Below are 18,310 nucleotides of genomic sequence, written 5' to 3' on the forward strand. Positions count from 1 at the left end.
TTCTTCTTCTTCTTCTTCTTCTTCTTCTTCTTCTTCTTCTTCTTCCTTCGACAGACTTTCTCTGTGTATCTTGGCTATCCTGGACGCACTTTGCACCAGGCTGGCCTCAAACTCACAAAGATCTGCCTGCCTCTGCCTCCCTGAGTGCTGGCTTCTTCACTTCTTAATCTCTCTTTATTCACTGGACTCTGGGGATCAGAGCTAGCAAGTGTCCACAAGAACTTTATTGTCTGACCTCTATGTGATGGTGCACATGTAATCCCAGTGCTTGGGAAGGCTGAGACAGTAGGATTACTGTGAGTTCAACGTCAGTCAGAGAGAGGTATGTAGTGCCTGTAATGCCAGCCTGGGCTACACAGTGAAGCTTTGTCTAAAACAAGACAAAAACCATCAGGGCTGAAAAGCCAGCTCAGTGGTTAAGAGCACTTGCTGCCTTTGGGGAAGACATGGATTTGGATCCCAGCACCCACATGGTGCCTCACAACCATCTGTCACTACAGTTCTAGGAAACCCAACACCCTCTTCCGATTTCTGTGGGAACCAGGCACACACATGCACACATATACACATGGAGGAAAAACACTCATACAAGTAAAGTAAATAAATCTATAGAACAAACAAAGACATCCAGTAGGCAAATGGTTGCAAAGCAAGAATGGGATCCTTGGTTCTGATCCCCATCCAAAAGCTGGGTGTGGCCACGTATGCCTTTAGCTCCTCTAGTGGAGGTAAGGAGTGTAGAGCCAGGAATATCCCTAGAACTTCATGGCCAGCCAGTTTAGTGCAAATGGTAAACTCTAGGTTCAGTGAGAGAACCTAATCTTAATTTAAAAAGTTAAGATTAAGAGTGATAGAAGATACTCAGAGTTAACTTCTGACTTCCACATACACAGGAATAGATTGATTATACCAACACACACAGCATCTATCATACCACCACCACCACACACACACACACACACACACACAGTCCTATCTACAGCCACACTACCCTAAATATTCTGGAGAAGTCACTCCAGCGTATATGTCATATGTGTGCATGAATGGGCACACACACACACACACACACACACACACACACACACACACAGGACTTAGATGGACCCTTCAAAAGTAAAAGACTAGGGAGTGTGGAGAGATGCCTCAGTGGTTAGGAGCACTTGGTCCTGTTTCCAGCACCCATGTAGGGTGGCTCACAACCACCTGCAGCTCCAACTCCTGGCCATCCAGTGACTCTGGCCCCCATGGGCACCTGCACTCACATGCACATATCCATATGAAGACACACACCTCCGCATTTTAAAAACAATGACTATGGTAGAATCTGAATATTAGCCCTCTGAGTGCAGAGTCGAATGTAAGCCAGGCCGTCTTGGGTTTCTAACCCTAAGGACCATTTTCACCTGTGGGAACTACACTTTTGTTCTCTAAGCCTCAAGTTCATGGCAATTAACACATATTTCCTCTCCTTGCTCAATAGGTAGCTGCTTTTATAATTATTAACTATTAGGATTCCCTTTGGGGGTCAGGAACCCAGCCTCCATTCCTATTCCTTAAGGCAGTGGTTTCAAAGGCCATCTGTGTCAGAATCATCTCAGTCTTTGTTTTAATTTAAGTTCCGGATTGTAATGTCACCCAGATCTAGTGAATCAGAAGCCCTAATGAGGTGACTTTGGTATTTTTGCCACTCATCTCTGGTGGAGATTAGATTCACACTGGACTTTGAGGATGTATGACCTAGGTTAAAAGAAAAAAAAAACTTATATGCTAATGCCAAGTACATGGTAAATATGCCATTTTTTCCTGTGACAATATCAATGGTGGAAATTTGAACTGTTATCCCAATATATTCATTAGGATGTGGAGGAATGAATAGTGCCAGAACTGTGTCTCACTATGTCTATCTTCTGTCCATAGCAGATACCACTAATTAAATGCTGACAGATATATTGCCTTTATGTTACCATGTCTCATTCCAGACATTATTAATCAAACAGTGTTTAGACAAACAACCATTGAAGGCTTGAGGGAGGAATCTGTGAGCCTCTTGAGGCTTCCAAGCCTGGAGGGTGCTAGTTTCAGGGGCAGAGTCAACCTCCTTGCCCCTGGCTTTCCAGGTTCAGCCTGAAATAGAGGAGCTGGATCCCTCACCATCCATGCCAGGACAGCAGGAATCAGACAAGCACCAGCTAGGACGACTGCAGTATTCACTGGATTATGACTTCCAGACTGGTCAGGTGGGTGTGAAGGAGGGTGAATGCTTTGGGGGGGGGGTTTCCCAGGTCCTCCAGTCCTTCCTTCCTAGTGAAAATCCGGAGGAAGACTGAGACCAGAGTCTTCACGCTGTATTTGGGCAACTGCAGCTCCTGGTGGGCATCTTGCAAGCTGAGGGACTGGCGGCCTTGGACCTCGGAGGTTCCTCGGACCCCTATGTTAGTGTCTATCTGCTGCCAGACAAGCGGAGGCGACATGAGACCAAGGTGCATCGGCAGACCCTGAATCCACACTTTGGGGAGACATTTGCCTTCAAGGTGAGTTCCTGTTGTCCTCATCTCATTGGTCCTCAGCCTGCCTCTAGTCCCCAAGGACTGGCAGATCAGGCGGCGGCTGCCAGCTTATATGTATAAGAGGTGGGAAGCTGTTCCTCATGACGAGGAGTTTTCCCTGGGAACACTGGTGATCAAAGCCTGTGCTATCCGTCTCCTTGTTCCCTGTGAGCTATTTGTGTCCTGTTAACGCAAGTGTTTCCTTCTGTGGATCCATGTACTTTGCTGAGGTTCCTAGAATCTCCCTGCCCTACGTTCCACATCCACCTGAATATGCTGTACCCACTTCCTCTCTGACTTCCCACGCTCCCCTTTGTGTTCTCTTTCACCAGGTCCCCTACGTGGAACTAGGTGGCAGAGTGCTGGTCATGGCGGTGTATGACTTCGATCGCTTCTCCCGCAATGATGCCATCGGGGAGGTGCGGGTGCCCATGAGTTCAGTGAACCTGGGGCGGCCAGTACAGGCCTGGCGAGAGCTACAGGTGGCTCCCAAAGAGGAGGTGAGCATGTGTGACCACGCCCATCCCTGCTCTGGGCCAATCAGATCACAGACTTTGCTGTTCTTAAAGTCTCAAGCCCTTTTTTGGTTTGGGTGCCAGAGGGCAAGCTAGCTGGCTCCAAAGAATAGATAGACTTCCTTGGTGCTTAACTCTGGACGGTTTTACTCCAAAGCGAGCAGGCAAGGGACCGCAGGCCGACTTAGGTCATCGGTTCTATTGCTCCTTTTAGCAGGAGAAACTGGGGGACATCTGCTTCTCTCTCCGCTACGTTCCCACAGCCGGAAAGCTCACTGTCATTGTCCTGGAAGCGAAAAACCTGAAGAAGATGGATGTAGGAGGACTGTCAGGTGTGTGAGAAACAAAAGACGATGTAGGTCTCTGTGTGTGTGTCTGTGTGTGTGAGAGAGAGAGAAAGAGAGAGAGAGAGAGAGAGAGAGAGAGTGAGTGAGTGAAAAAGACTGTGAAAAAGACTATGACCAAAAAAAACTTGGGAGCCAGGTCTAGTGGCACACGCCTGTAATCTCAGCACTACGGGAGGCAAAGGCAGGCAGATCTCTGTGAGTTCAAGGCTAGCCTGGTCTACAGAATGAATAGGACAACAGAGAAACCCTGTCTTGAAAAACCAATAGATAGATAGATACATAGATAGATAAATTTGAGGAGGAAAAGATTTATTCATCTCACAACTCTCATGTCACACTCCATCACTGAAAGAAGTCAGGGCTGGAACTCAAACAGGGCAAGGAACCTGGAGCAGGAGCTGATGCAGAGGCCATGGAGGAGTGCTGCTTACTGGCTTGCTCCCATGGCTTGCTCAGCCGGCTCTTTATACCATCTAGGACCATCTGTCCAGGCCTCACACCACCCACAGTAAGCTGGGTTTCCCACATCGATCCCTAAGTAAGAAAACGCCCCACTGTCATATCTGTAGGCCAATATTATGGAGGCATTTCTCATTTATGTTGTACTCAGATAACTTTAGCTTGTATCAAGTTGACAAAAAAAAAAAAAAAAAAAAAAACATCAGGACAGGGAGTGTATTTTTACCTGAGGGTTCCAACAGCTTCCTGACCTGGAGGGCCTCTTAGGGGACAGCAGAGCCCCACACTCCTGAGGGATGATACAGATCCGATTTTATCCAGAAAGGGGATCTGAGGGGTGCATAGGGCGATTCTATGGAGAGTCCTCAGTGCTTCCACGCGACCTAATCCCCACAAGCCCAGCAGGGGGTGTTGCATGAAGCCTTCTTCTCCCAGATCCCTATGTCAAGGTGCATCTGCTTCAGGGAGGCAAAAAGGTCCGGAAGAAGAAAACCACCATTAAAAAGAACACTCTGAACCCCTATTACAACGAGGCCTTCAGCTTTGAGGTGCCCTGCGATCAAGTGCAGGTGAGTGCAGCCATGCCCCTGCTTCCAATGGGATAGCTCCACCACAGGAGCCCTCAGGGATGGTAGTGGCAAAGGGAAAGGAGCCTGGGCATCACTGAAGAGGTCAGGTCCTAAAGTCCTAGGTCATATTATCCATCTTCACTTCCTCCTTTAGAGACCAAGAGCCTGGGCCCTAAAACCTGGCTGTAAGCATGCCCTGCCCTAAGAAAGACTTATATGTGTGGATAGAGTGCCCGTCCCCTCAAGCTCTGCTTCCTGTAAGCCCAGACCGCCCAGTTCTATAGAAAAAAGCCTTTTTAGAGACAAGGCTGGCCAGGTTATGGCTTAGTCATGACACCCATGTCAAGGACTTGCATGTTTGCCCATCTTCTGAGCCCAGGTCTTTACGGAGAGTCCTACCAAGCTCTGGACAATGGGTCCTGAGGGTTTATCTCTGTAGAAGTTTGTTTTTTAGCAGGGTGTTATGGTGATTGCCTTTAGAGCCAGCATTCCATAGACAGAGACATGCGATGTCTATGACTTTAAGGCCAGCCTGTTCTACATAGCAAGCTCCAGGCCAGGACTACATAGTGAGACCCTGTCTCAAACAGAAAAAGAAAGGAAGGAAGAATTTTCCTTTCAAAGGCACAGAGACTCCAGGGCACCCTTTTGTCCTTTCCAACTGCCACCCCTCTCTGTCCCAAGCTCCTGCAGCAATGTCCCTACATAGCCTGGCCACAGGGAGAGAATGTCCTTGACAATGACCCTGTGCCTCTTTCCATGCTTCCTTCCTTTACCTTCCTATCTCCTCTTTTCCCCACTACAGAAAGTCCACGTGGAGCTGACTGTTTTGGACTATGACAAACTGGGCAAGAATGAGGCCATTGGGAGAGTGGCAGTGGGTGCAGCCATAGGTGGGGCTGGCCTTAGGCACTGGGCTGACATGTTAGCCAACCCCAGGCGGCCCATTGCCCAGTGGCACTCACTACGGCCTCCCGACCGAGCCAGGCCAATGCCTGCACCCTGATTCCCATCAGGCAAGCGCCTGACTCCATATCCCTTCTCCCAGCCCCTTATACCACTCCCCATGCCCCACCCACTACTCCCCAAACATCAAATTCATTCCTACCTCCACACTGGAGATGTTTCCAACTTCCAGCACCACTCCCATACCCAGAGACCATGGTGATCCTGCGGGGAGGTGGGAAAGTCTGGCATCCTCTATCCCAGGGTCCTACCCTCTGCTTTGACAATCAGCTGTGAACTCTTCCCACACAGCTTGACCCCTGTATTGCTTCTGGGGCCAAATAAATACTCAACAGCTTGGAGGCGTGGCTCCAGTGCTCCTTGATGTGGGGGTGGGGTGGGGAGCAGGACACTGTGGCTGGGACCAAGAATGAAGCTCCTCTCCAGTCCCAAAGGCATGCCAGGACAAAGTTAATACTAAACACCCTGGAAATTCACGCAGGGAACCTACTCACCTACCACCAACCCACTCATACACTTAGCCATTCTTTTCCTGAACCTTGATTTTCTCATAAGAAACAAAACAAAACAAACAACAACAAAACATATGATAGTAATAATACCTGCTGTGTGACTGCTGTAAGGAGTTCATGGGCTCACCAACCAGGTAAGGCTTGGATCACTGAGCAGTGTTCACATCCTCTCACTGGCAGGAGCTCTACCACTGAACCACACCCTTGGCCCCTTACTGGGGAATTCTAGGCAGATACTTTACTAGGGAGATTCTAGGGATTCACTCTACCATTGATCCTTACTCTTAGTCCTCTTTTTACTTAAGTTGCACAGCCTCACCTTAAACCCACTGTGTACCCTAGGCAGGCATTAAACTTGTCATTCTCCTGCCTCATTTTCCTTAGTATCTGAGATCACAGATCTGCAACACCAGGCCCTTCAAGCTCAGTTGTGCACTCTTTCCTCTCCTTTTTCTCTTCTTTACTTCCATCTTATTTTCCCTGAGGTCTTCTGTGTATAGCCTCTGTTGAAGTGTGGACCAAGACTAGAAACAATCCCACACCGTACTCCTCAGTGACTTACTATTATTAAGGAAACAAGTTTCCAACTGAAATATTCAGAAAGTCCATGAAGTCTCCAGAGTCCATGGCCATTCTGCCCTCAAATAGCCACAGAATCTACGTGTAATGCTTGTTTTTAAGCTCTCTTTTATTTGGGGTTCCTTAATACCTCTCCCTTCCAACCCGCCAACCCTAGGTAGGAGAGAGAAGGTTAGTGGGGAGAGGAGGAGCAGACTGCTTTACTTCTCCCAGCTGTTTAGGGTCGATGGGTCTTTAGGGGCTGTACCAATCTTCATCACTAGTAAAGGGCAGCCAGCTGTCTCCTCCAAGCTGCTGTGTCTGTCTGCTCCAAACCACCACACCGTCCATCTCTGGTCTCTCCAAACTGCTACTTGCCACATGCCACCACCGCATATGCCACACCTTCTCTTTCTGGGCTCTCATATTTATATCCTCAAAGCCCTAGACCACGCCCCCCTTTATACTGTAGGAGGCAGGCTGATTCCAGCTGATGATGCCCCGCATAAGACAATTATAAGCTGTGGGCAAACTAAAACCCAACTAAAATCCCACACTTGGGATTAAAACAAGAACATATTTTATCTTCAAGGCACCTGAGCTTTTCAGTTATTTGAGGAAAAGCCATTGGTACCATCGCCCCTTCCTTCTTTCAACACATGTTGCTTCCCATCATCTCTCTGGGAAGATGATTTCTCTGCTAACTTCTTTTCTTCCCTGTCAGTATTTGGCATGGTACGCAAGGTCTCTGCTGTTTGGGAAGGAAGCAGGTTAAGTAGGAAATGGGGCACGAAGTATCCTCAGATACTAGGAAAAGAGTATAGATTTGTCCCCTGAGCTTCCTGGTACCAGTGAGCAAGGAAATCAGATTACGTACATGGGTTATGGTGGCCAGGAGATATAAAATTTTTCCACAAAATTGCTGGGTGTGGTGGTACACACCTTTAATCTCAGCACTCTGGAGTCAAAGGCAGGTGGATCTCTGTGAGTTGGAGGTCAGTCTTGTCTACAGATCCAGCTCTGGGACAACTAGGGCTGTTATACAGAGAAACTCTGTCTCAAAAAACAAAAACAAAAACAAAAACAAAAAAAGAAGGCAAGCAAGAAAGATATTTCGACAAGATCATAGCTGTTATTTCTCCTGTGTGACTGTGTTGCTCTTATGAAGACACTATATTATATATGATTAATATATATATATGATTAATATATGATTAATCATATATAATATATTGCCAATATCACCCTCACAGCAAACTCATTATCAATACAATCTTTATTCTTATTGACAGATGAAGAGAATTTGTTTAGAGTCACATAGCCAATAAGTTTGACTTTAAGTCCTGGTACTTGAACCTGTTATGATGTATTTTTTAATTTTTAAAGATTTGTTTTATTATTTTGTGTGTATGGGTTGTTTTACCGTCTCTATGCACCAGCCACGAGTACACCTGACACCCGCTGAGGTCGGAAAAGAGTAATGGATCCCCTGGGACTAGACTCACATTGTGGGTCACCATGTGCATGCTGGGAACCAAACCTAGGTCCTCTTCAAGAATAACAAGTGCTCTTAATAACAGAGCCAACTCTCTAGTCCCCAGACCTGTTATGATTTAGGGTAATATACTGAGGTCTCTGGGTTCTTTCATCTCAACAAGAATGGAGATAAACAAGAAAAAAAAATCTATTACAAATGGCCACTGATGTTAAGAAATAAATCCAAGGTTTGGAGAGATAGCTCAGTGGTGAGGAATACTTGATGCTCTTGCAGAGGGACCAGAGTTCAGTTCCCAGCATCGACATATTGGATCACAGCAAATGTAATTGGAGCTGGAATCTGATGCTTTCTTCTGACATCACTGGACACATGTAGTGCATAAACATGTAGGCCAAACATACACATATATCTAGGCCAGGTACAGTGACATATGCCATTAGTCCTAGCACTCGGGAGGCAGAGGCAGGTGGATCTCTGTTAGCTTGAGGTTCACCTGTTCTACATAGCAAGTTCAGGACAGCCAGAACTACATAATAGAGAGACACTATCTCAATAAAAAGTGATCTTATAAAAATTGAAAAAGGTGGCACACAGTGGTAGGGTTTGCTGAAGGAGGTGGAGGCAGGAGGATCATGAGTTCAAGGTCAGCCTGGGATAGACATTAAAAAGAAAAAAAGAGTCCAGTGAATGTTGAGGTAATTTAGAGAAGTCAGGGAGACCTTTTCTGAGGTAAAGTTTGAATTACGTACTAAGAATGGATGACACAAACAGGGAACAGGACAGGAGCCTACTACAGAAGGCTTCTGAAAGACTCTACCCAGCAGGGTATTGAAGCAGAGGCTGAAACTCATAGCCAAACTTTGGGCAGAGTGCAGGGAATCTTATGAAAGAAGGGGGAAATGAAATACCTGGAGGGGACAGGAGCTCCACAAGAGAGCAACAGAACCAAAAATTCTGGGCTCAGGGGTCTTTTCTGAGATGGATACTCCAACCAAGGACCATACATGGAGATAAACTAGAACTCCTGCTCAGATGTAGCCCATGGCAGCTCAGTCTCCACGTGGGTTCCCTAGTAAGGGGAACAGGTGCTGGCTCTGACATTAACTCAACGGCTGGCTATTTCATCACCGTCCCCCCTGAGGGGAGAGCAGCCTTACCAGGCCACAGAGGAAGACAATACAGCCAGTCCTGGTGAGACCTGATAGGCTAGGGTCAGATGGAAGGGGAGGAGGACCTCTCCTATCAGTGGACTGGGGGAGGGGCATGGGAGGAGAAGATGGAAAAAGGGTGGGATTGGGAGGAGATGAGGGAAGGGACTACAGCTGGGATACAAAATGAATACATTGTAATTAATAAAAAAATTAATTAATTTTATAAAGAATGGATGACACACACAATGATAAGGGAGAAATAGAATGGAAACTTATCCACCACAAAAAGAAGTATGACATAAGAGAGCTTGCTGTGTAGACCTGAGCTCAAACACAAAGCACTGATATAAAGGCAGGCAGGACTGAGAGGGTCAGTAACATGCCCACTGGAGCGCAGATTCACAGATTCAGGGAGCAGCCTAACGAAAATGATGAACTTCCAGTCTAGTGAGAGATCTCTTAAGGAAAGCAGACAGACAGAGAGAGCGGAAGGCACTAAAGCCCTTCCTCTGGCCTCTGCATTTTCATGGGCACAAGCACGCCTACATGCATGTGCAGACATGCATACGGCACAAAGCACACACAAGGAGTGATTCTTCTGTTTCCTCATGAACCCGCCATTTTATAGTATGAAATACAATTGACGAGAGTATAACATACACTTCTTTTTAAAGATACATCTTTTTATTTTATGTGTCTTAGTGTTTTGCCTGCATGTGTGCCCTCAGTATGCATACTTGTGCACCGCCTACATGTGTGTCTTCAGAGGCCAGGAGAGGGCGTCAACTTCCCTGGAACAGGCATTACATACTGATGGTTATAAGCTGTCTGCCTTGTGGGTGCTGGGATCTGAACCCAGGTCCCCTGGAAGAGTACCCACTGTTCTTGACTGTTGAACCATCTCTCCAGCCCCTTTCTATATAATCCAGCTGGAACTACTAACCCTATTTCCAAGTCATAACTCCCGATTCACCCCCCATCAATGATTGATTGTGATCATGTACTCTCACACCTGGTTTTATGTGGTGTGGGGATGGGGCAGTGTGTCAAGCGTGCTTGTCAAGGTGCTACGAAAACTGATGCCGCCCTGAAGATATTATTTCAGTAGCATTGTCTCCTTTAATTTTTTCTTCATTCCAGTAATTCTGTTAATTGCTTAGGGTATGAAAGACCAATATTAAGTATCTCCCCAGGATGGAGATGAAAACAAAAATTAATTCTTTATTTGTGTGAACGTGTGTGTACCCACAGAGCGAACGTATTTGTGGGTGCCCACAGAGTTGAGAAAAGGTGTCAGATCCCCTGGAGTGGGAAGTACATGCAGTTATGAACCTTCTGATGTGGGTGCTGAGAACTGAACTCTTCCCCCTCTGGGAGAGCAGCAAGTGCTCTTAACTGCTGAGCTAGCTCCAAGAGGGAGGGTTTGTTGTTTGTTTACTTTGCCTTTCTTTGCTTTTATGCAGAGTCCTACTTTGTCGCCTCTGCTGGTCTGGAATAATGTGTTCAAGTGCTGGCCTTGAACCACTTATCTTCCTGCCTCTGCCTTCGGAATGCTGGGATTACAGGGCTGCGCCACGGTGCCTGCTAAGAATCTATTACCCAGTAATGACTGTGAGTAGCAGCCTGATCACATAGTCTCGAAAATCTACTGCGCAGGGTCCTATTTTCCACCTGGTGAGGCCTGTGTCCAGGCAGATTGCAGGTGTGAAACAACAATAACAAACAAACAAACAGACAGACAATTTAGAGATCTGAAGGCACGAATCTGGGCTCCCTGCTGTAGTTTGGAGTCATAGAGATTTCATTCAAAGCCAGGAGTGGTGGCTCACAACTCTTAAATCCATAACTCAGGAGACTGATACAGGAGGATTGCTGCAAGTTCAAAATAACTCTAATACAGAAGGACCCTGTCAAAAAAAAAAAAAAAAGGAAGAAAGAAAGAGATTTCTTTCAGTTCTGATTTAATTTGAAGCAGCAAGCTAGATCTTCCCTTTTCTAGAAATTTGGACATATATACACTGGCAGGCACCCTTTCTGGACGCGCTGTCGTTATGACAACCGCGTCCAGCGTCCAGTTCAGGACCCTGCCGCAGCCATCCGTCGGCGCTTCTATTGGTCAAAAGTTCGTAGTAAGCTGCACCTTTTCATGTTCATTGGTCAGTTGATAGCAATGATGCAAGACCACCTACTCTCATTGGCTGACTACTTAGAGAGGGCGGAACCTCTGGGAGGCAGTTGTGCAGGCTTTTTCAGGAGCTCAGCCCCGGACCCTGCTGGAGAAGGGCCACCTCCGGAGTTTTGGAAGGATAAAGGTGAGGGGATCAATTTGGAGGCGAAGGGGCAAGAAATGAGGGACAGTGAGAAAGGGATAGGATGGACAAAAATGGAATTCCCAGGATCCCTGACCCACAGGGCGATGACCACACCTGCGGGCTCCGGCTCCGGCTTTGGCTCAGTGTCCTGGTGGGGTCTGTCCCCAGCGCTGGATCTACAGGCTGAAAGTGAGTCTCTACCCCAGGACCACACGGTGCCTTATACAGAGGTACCTTTCCGACTCCCGCGTGCGCATACCCCACAGAACTTGTGTGTCCATGGTAGGCAATACTAAAGGGGTGTGTATGCCAACGTTCCCATAATTAAATGGCTTGGGGAGAGGGACGGCCCCTAGAATCTTTTTTGATGATATTGAATACCATAAGGCAGAGGTACAGCTGTCTTTGGAATCCAGGATTGGGGTACCAGGCCCTCTGCATTAGCCTCTAAAGGTAGCTGCTGGAAACGAAGGAGACGAGGCCACCAGTGTCTGCCCACTATCGTCTTGTCAGGCCCTCCTGTGGACCCAGAGTCACAGGCAGTTACAGAGCACAAGATCCCGGAGCTGGATGTCCTGCTGTTAGGTTCTGTGGATGGGAGACACATGCTTCGGACCCTGGCCAGGGCGGCGCTCTGGCCTCTCAGGAGATTCAATGTGAGCTGGGATTCTGGGGTCGTGGATGGGGCAGGATGAACTGGGTGAGAAGCCAGATTCCCGAGTCCTTGAGAGAAGGGAGGATTGGGATGAACGTTTCCAGGTCCTACAGGACAGAGGGGCTGGAAGCTAGGCCTTGGCATCTGAGGAAGTGGAAACTGGGGGTCTCAGACCCATGTCATAGAGAAGTAAGGCCCTCGGGTTTGGGCCTCCTGGGCTTCACTCAGTAAGAGGGAGAGCCTAGGGACCAGATCTCCAGTAGTGGTGTAAGGCATGATCTGGAATCTAAACTGTGGCTGAAGAACGGGGACTGGCAAGCTTGACCTAGTGTTTGAAGCCTGTGATCACAGCTGCTCAGGAGGCTGAGGCAAGAGAAGCATCTCAAGTTCAAGGCCATCCTGGGATACAGAGTTAAAGGCTAGAGTTCAAGGGCTACCTAGAGAGACCTTACCTCACAATAGAAAGAAAAACAGAAAATCAGCCCTGGGAATGTAGCTCAGGGGTGGAGTGCTGCCCTAGCTTGTGTGAGGGCCCTGTTGGGTTCCATCTCCATTCTGGAGCCGGGGAGGCCAGTGTTCTGGGCTCCTAGATCTGCAGAACTGTCTTGTCTATCACCCCTCCAGTTTTATGTGCTGGAGAATAACCTGGAAGCTGTGGCGCGACACATGCTGATCTTCAGTCTAGCCCTAGAGGAACCTGAGAAGATGGGGCTCCAAGGTCAGTCGTTTAAGAAGCTGGTATTCAGCAAGGCAGCAGAGGTGCACCCCTTTAATCTCAGCACTGGGGAGGCCGAGAGAGGCAGATGGATCTCAAAGAGCTCGAGGCCAGTCTTGTCTACAGAGTGAGTTCCAGGACAGCCAGGGCTACACAGAGAAACCCTGTCTGGAAAAACAAAAACAAAGACTCTAGCATTCCAACTCAAGGCTCTTTCCTCTCCTTTCAAAGATGCTGGCCTTCCAAGATGTGATTTATAATTTTGGAGATGGGTCGGCATGACAGTGCACACCTTTAACCCCAGCACTCAGGAGGCAGAGGGAGGCAGGTGGATCTCGAGTTCAAGTCCAGCCTGGTCTACATAGCAATATCCAGGCTAGCCAGGGAACATAGTGAAACCCTGCCTCAAAATGTGAAATAAATGAATAAAACCTTGGAGATGTAGAGTTAGTGCCCAAAGCCCCTCGTACGGCGGAATAGGTTTTTACCACTAGGGAGGTGGCCAGGAAACTCTGAAGTTCAGGTTGTCCTTAGCTACATGGAGTTCTAGGTTCCATAGGATACCTAAAATGCCATTAAAACAAACAAACAGAGGCTATGGAGATGGCTCAGCTGGAAAAGGTGACTGCCCTCAAGCTTGATGCCCTGATGGATCTCTGTGAGTCACTTGGTGGGATGAGAGAACTGACTCCTGACAGCTTTCACCTGATCCCACACATGTCACAACAGAGACGCACACACAAAACAAAGTGTAAAAGGCAGAAGAAAAACAAAACCCTTCTGTCTTTATTTCCTATCTCATCCTTTGCATTCTTACATTTTGAAAATACAGGTCCTAGAAGGTTCTCCACCGATGTGAGTCTTAGTACGTATTTATATTGTGTGTGTGCACAAGCATGCCATGGATGCCAAGTGGAGGTCAGAAGACAGCTGTGGGAGTTGGTTCTCTCCTGCCAAATGAGTCCCTGGCATTGAACTTGGGTCCTCTGGCTTGGCAGCAAGCATCCTTATCTGTAGAGGCATCTTACCATTCTCTACCGATAGGATCCATGTGAGGATTCTGGAGAAAACTGTGTACTGTTTGGCTTATAACACCAGTGTAGTTTCCTCCCTCCACCACTTGAATCCCAAGGCTCAAAATAAGTTCATCACCAAGCTTGGCTGCAGGCACCTTTACCCCTCCCCTCCCCCACAGCATCAGCTCACTACACCTGAATGAATATTTTAGGTGTAAGAGACCCTGAGAAGTTACGACAGAGGTTTACTGCTGTAGATCAGGCTGCCTCAGGCTCCACAGCAGCACTGGAGATTATAGGCACGGGTTGCCCTAAGCCATGTGAGTATAGTTGGTCATTGCCACTAACAGCTCAGAGCGTTGAGAACATACGGTTCTTGAGTAACTCAAACTTAGTTTATCTGTAGCTCTCTTCTGTGGCATTTGTGAGATTCTAACCACAATATCTTTACATTTATCTGATGTGTATTGCATAATTTTATATAAAATTGCATATGTATATAATGTGTATGGGGGCATGTGGCTCATTTGGTAGAATGCTTGCACCGCACATGGAAATCCTTTTTGTTTGTTTGTTTTTCCAGACAGGGTTTCTCTGTGTAGGCCTGGCTGTCCTGGTGCTCACTCTGGAGGTTAGGCTGGCCTCAAACTCAGAGATCAGCTTGCTTCTGCCTCCCAAGAGCTGGGATTAAAGGCGTGCGCCACCATTGTCCAGTGGGTTTCATCCCTAATACCAAATTAAAACGGTAAAATAAAAAAGTGGTGTTACAAGGCATCCACTTCAAGAAACAAGTTATTAGCCGGGCATGGTGAAGCACACCTTTAATTCCAGCACTCTGGAGGCAGAGGCAGGCAGATCTCTGTAAGTTCAAGGCCAGCCTGGTCTACAAAGTCCAGGGCAGCCAAGGATACACAGATAAATCCCATCTCAAAAAAAAAAAAAAAAAAAAAAAAAAAAAAAAAAAAAAAAAAGCGGTGTTACAATATTAAATTATTTCATCTTTACTGTGGAGTTTTGGGTGCTTTGGTTTGGGTTTGGCTTTGCTTTGCTTTTCAGACGAAAGTTTTCTTGTGTTCCAGGGGTTGTGTCACCCTCTTCTGACCTCTGAAAAGGCTTGCACATGGTGCACATATGTCCACTCAGGCACATACAATGAATCAAGGTTTAACCTGTTAAAAACAAACTTAAAAAGAGGCTTGAGGATACAGATCAGCTGGCTTTGCTGAAGTCACAGCGCCAGTTCGCAGGGCTGGGTGGTGGTTGCAGCTCCCGGGTAGGTGCAGTTTGCCGTGTCTCCCCTCCTGTCTCCCCTCCGGCGTCATCCTTCCCACCTCCCTCCAGAGCGGAGCGAGACCTTCCTGGAGCTGTGGGGGAATGCGCTCTTGCGACCATCGGTAGCTGCCTTCGTGCGCACCCAGGCTAGCCTCCTGGCTCAACTGGTCCCCGAGCCTGACCGCCTGGAGGAGCAACTACCCTGGCTCAGCCTCCGGTCGCTCAAGGTGCCACAGCTGTCCACCACTGCTAGGGGGCAGGGAGGGGAGCATGGTCTGAAATATGACCTGCTGCAGGAAGAATGGAAACGAGGAGTTCAGAGGATTTGACCAGCTGCAGCAGGCTGGGGTGTGGGGATCGCAATCTCGCCTCTGACTCCCACTATTGGGGCTAGGGTTAGGGGAGGCTTTGCTCTCTGAGTCTTATTTTTTCCACCCCTAAGTAATCATTCCCACGTAATGGGATGGAGGGGAGCCTTCCCTGCATCTCTGGCTCTCTCCATGCTTTTCTGGCTCTGCAGTTCCGCGAGCGGGATGCCCTGGAGGCCGTGTTCCGCTTCTGGTCAGGTGGGGAGAAAGGACCCGAGGTCTTCCCCATGAGTCGCCTTTGGGACTCGAGGGTGCGCCACTACCTGGGTTCCCGCTATGATGCCCGGCGTGGCGTGGCCGACTGGGACCTGAGCATGAAGCTGCACGATCGAGGGGTGAGGAAGCCTGGGAGCAGGTGGCCGGCATCTGAGGTCTGAGGGAGGAGGGCTGGGGTCTGGACTCCTGTGTCAGACGGAGGAGGACTGGGCCTGCACCTCTGAGTCTGAGGTAGGAGGGATTCCTACAGTTTGGGGTCTTATACCAGATTCATCAGGGCCTTCTTCCCCTCCTCTACCTCAGGCCCAAGTCATCCACATACAGGAATTCAGACGCTGGCGGGATACAGGCGTTGCCTTTGAACTCAGAGACTCGAGTGCTTACCATGTGCCCAACAGGACCCTAGCGTCGGGTCGCCTACTGAGCCACGTGTGTGTCTACTCCCAGGCCTGGTCTGCGTATTTTAGGTATCCACGTAAAGTTCCTAATTTGGACCTCACATGCATCTCATCCCCTTGTTTATTCCAGCGTGGGGAACAAGTGGCAGCGCGCGGGTACTGGGGGGACATCGCCACGGGGCCCTTTGTGGCTTATGGCATCGAGGCGGATGACCAGAGCCTTTTGCGAAGGAGCAATGGACAACCGGTCAAGGTGTGGGCTGGGGTGAGGTGGGAGGGGTGACTAGTATTGTGCCCAATAGACAAGTTCCTGCTTTTGGCCTTCCAAGCCCTGCCCCTTCCGCCAAGCTGCGCCAACACTTTTTAGCTCCACCCTTTATTTTGGGGCTAGCTGTCACCTGTGCACTGGAAGCCCCATCCTCGCCAGCATAGTCCACTTAATGTTCCTAGCCTGAGGTCGGCCCTTCCCTTTTCTCCCTGGCAGACTGCAAGCGAGATCACACAGCATAATGTTACAGAGCTGTTCAAAGACGTGGCCGCCTGGAGGGGCCCGGGAGCCACCCAGCAGAACCAAGAGGAGACAAAGTCGCCTGAGGCAGATGGTAGATAGCCAACAGCTGCCAACTTCAGAGAGGCACTATTTTTTGTCTGTTTGTCTGGTCGTTGTTTTTTCCGAAGGCTTGAATGGAGTTGGTTTGGAATACCTGGGCAGTTGGCCTCTGGTTGATGTTTGTTCTCTTTTTCTCTCTTGTTCTTCCTTTCCTAAATCCTGACACAGCAGTAGAGGTCTAACTGGGAACTGTCTAGATTCCTGCCTAGATACTTTGCCTTCATGGATTCTGGCTGTCCCTCTTTCTATTCCATTCCTTAACTCACTCCTCCCTGAGTGCCTGTTCCTCTATTCAAGAGGCCATCCACTTTATTTCCTTTCTGTAAAATGGGTCTCTGTCTCGGGGGCCCCCCTCCCCAGATGTGCAGCAATCTAGCTCAGGGAAAGGATAAAAAGAGTTCTGGAAGGACAAGGAAGGTGGACAGGATAGCTCATCAGGGAGAAGCGCAGCTCTCTCTCCTTGAGAGAGATGACTCAGTAAAGATTGTCACCTGACTTTTACACACAACCAAAAAAATCAACAAAAATATTTTTAAAGAAAAAGACAAGAAATCTGAGCGTGGCAGTACATGACTGTCACCCCAGCATTCAGAAGGCTGAGGCAGGAGGAAATGCCTGGTTTAGGTAACAATTCCAGACATTTCAGCTACAAGATGAAAAGCTGCCTCAAGGCAAAAACAAAAGTAGAGGACAAGGAGTGTTAACTCCAGTATTGTTTGTCTGCCCACGAGTGTGTATCTCTTTGACCATCTCTTAAGATTTATGTTTATGTGTGCGTGAACACACGTGTAAGTGCCTGCAGAGGCCACAAGAGGGAGCCATATCCCAAAAACTAAAGTTAGGTTCTGGCTGCCGAGCACTAAACTCAGGGTCTCTGAAGGAGTGGCAAGCCCTCTTAGCAGCTGAGCCAGCTCTCCAGCCCCAGAGCTGACCTTTTTCATCCCTTCTTTTGCAGTGCCTACTCAAGAACCCTTCACTATGCACTTTCTGCCTCTCAATTCTTCACAGACTCTCCACCACAAGTCCTGCTATCAGGGCCGGTTCCAGCTCCTCTATGTGTCCTGTGGGTAAGTGGAACACAAATATACTCAGAGCCCTAGGATAGAGTCCCAGTTTCTTTGTCAGGAACCGGAACTTGAGCTTTGCAGTCTCCACCCTGCTCTGGGCCTCTGTCCTCACTTGTGTTTCTCAGCTCCTAGCCTTTTCTCTCCTCAGGATGGTCCATCTTCTCAGTCCTGAGCTCGGGGCTTGCGTGGCCCCTGGAGGGAACCTGGTTGTGGAATTAGCTCGGTGAGCCAGAGGAGCAGGGTGGGAAGGTCCCAGCTGGGCCAAAACCCAGTCTCCTCACACACAGTTTCCTGAACCCAGGTACTTGGTGGACATACGGCCCAAGGAGTTGAAGGCGTTCTCTGACCGTGTTGGGGAGATAGCACGGGCAGCTGGGTTCGCCCCTCATACTGGAACCACCCCCTCGGAGACCTTTGCACGTTTCTACAAGTTAGGAGACACCAGTAGGGGTTGTGGAGACTCAGCTTTGGAAGCCACAGTCCTGGCCCCTCCCCCAGAAGCAATGAGCCCACCCCAGGCTGACCAGGCCTCTTCTCTAAGAGCAATGAGCCCACCCCAG

At 48.5% G+C, this 18,310-nt stretch overlaps 2 protein-coding genes across 3 annotated transcripts in view; both read left to right on the plus strand.

Moving 5' to 3' along the window:
* Window positions 1-5,738, plus strand: part of Syt5 (synaptotagmin 5) — a 7,234-nt gene extending 1,496 nt beyond the window's left edge. The window contains exons 3-8 of one of the 2 annotated variants that reach the window (XM_055595605.1): window positions 2,118-2,237; window positions 2,364-2,531; window positions 2,879-3,046; window positions 3,279-3,393; window positions 4,303-4,436; window positions 5,242-5,738. In XM_055595605.1, the coding sequence (XP_055451580.1) occupies window positions 2,118-2,237; window positions 2,364-2,531; window positions 2,879-3,046; window positions 3,279-3,393; window positions 4,303-4,436; window positions 5,242-5,442 (906 nt within the window). In that variant the 3' untranslated portion in view covers window positions 5,443-5,738. Of the gene's footprint in view, window positions 1-2,117; window positions 2,238-2,363; window positions 2,532-2,878; window positions 3,047-3,275; window positions 3,394-4,302; window positions 4,437-5,241 lie in introns of both variants that reach the window. The other variant, XM_055595604.1, reaches the window with a different exon arrangement.
* Window positions 5,739-11,389: 5,651 nt separating this feature from the next.
* Window positions 11,390-18,310, plus strand: Dnaaf3 (dynein axonemal assembly factor 3; the record flags this gene model as incomplete). The annotated part of the gene is made up of 12 exons (XM_055595617.1): window positions 11,390-11,433; window positions 11,518-11,622; window positions 11,947-12,089; window positions 12,713-12,806; window positions 15,161-15,318; window positions 15,612-15,794; window positions 15,979-16,104; window positions 16,204-16,326; window positions 16,558-16,675; window positions 17,639-17,750; window positions 17,899-17,973; window positions 18,052-18,310. Coding segments are annotated over exons 2-12 (1,476 nt in total), but the record flags the coding sequence as incomplete, so codon positions are not given.

Source organism: Psammomys obesus, unplaced genomic scaffold (genome assembly GCF_907164565.1).
Source record: "Psammomys obesus unplaced genomic scaffold, mPsaObe1.curated_primary_1811, whole genome shotgun sequence".
Lineage (NCBI taxonomy): Eukaryota > Metazoa > Chordata > Mammalia > Rodentia > Muridae > Psammomys > Psammomys obesus.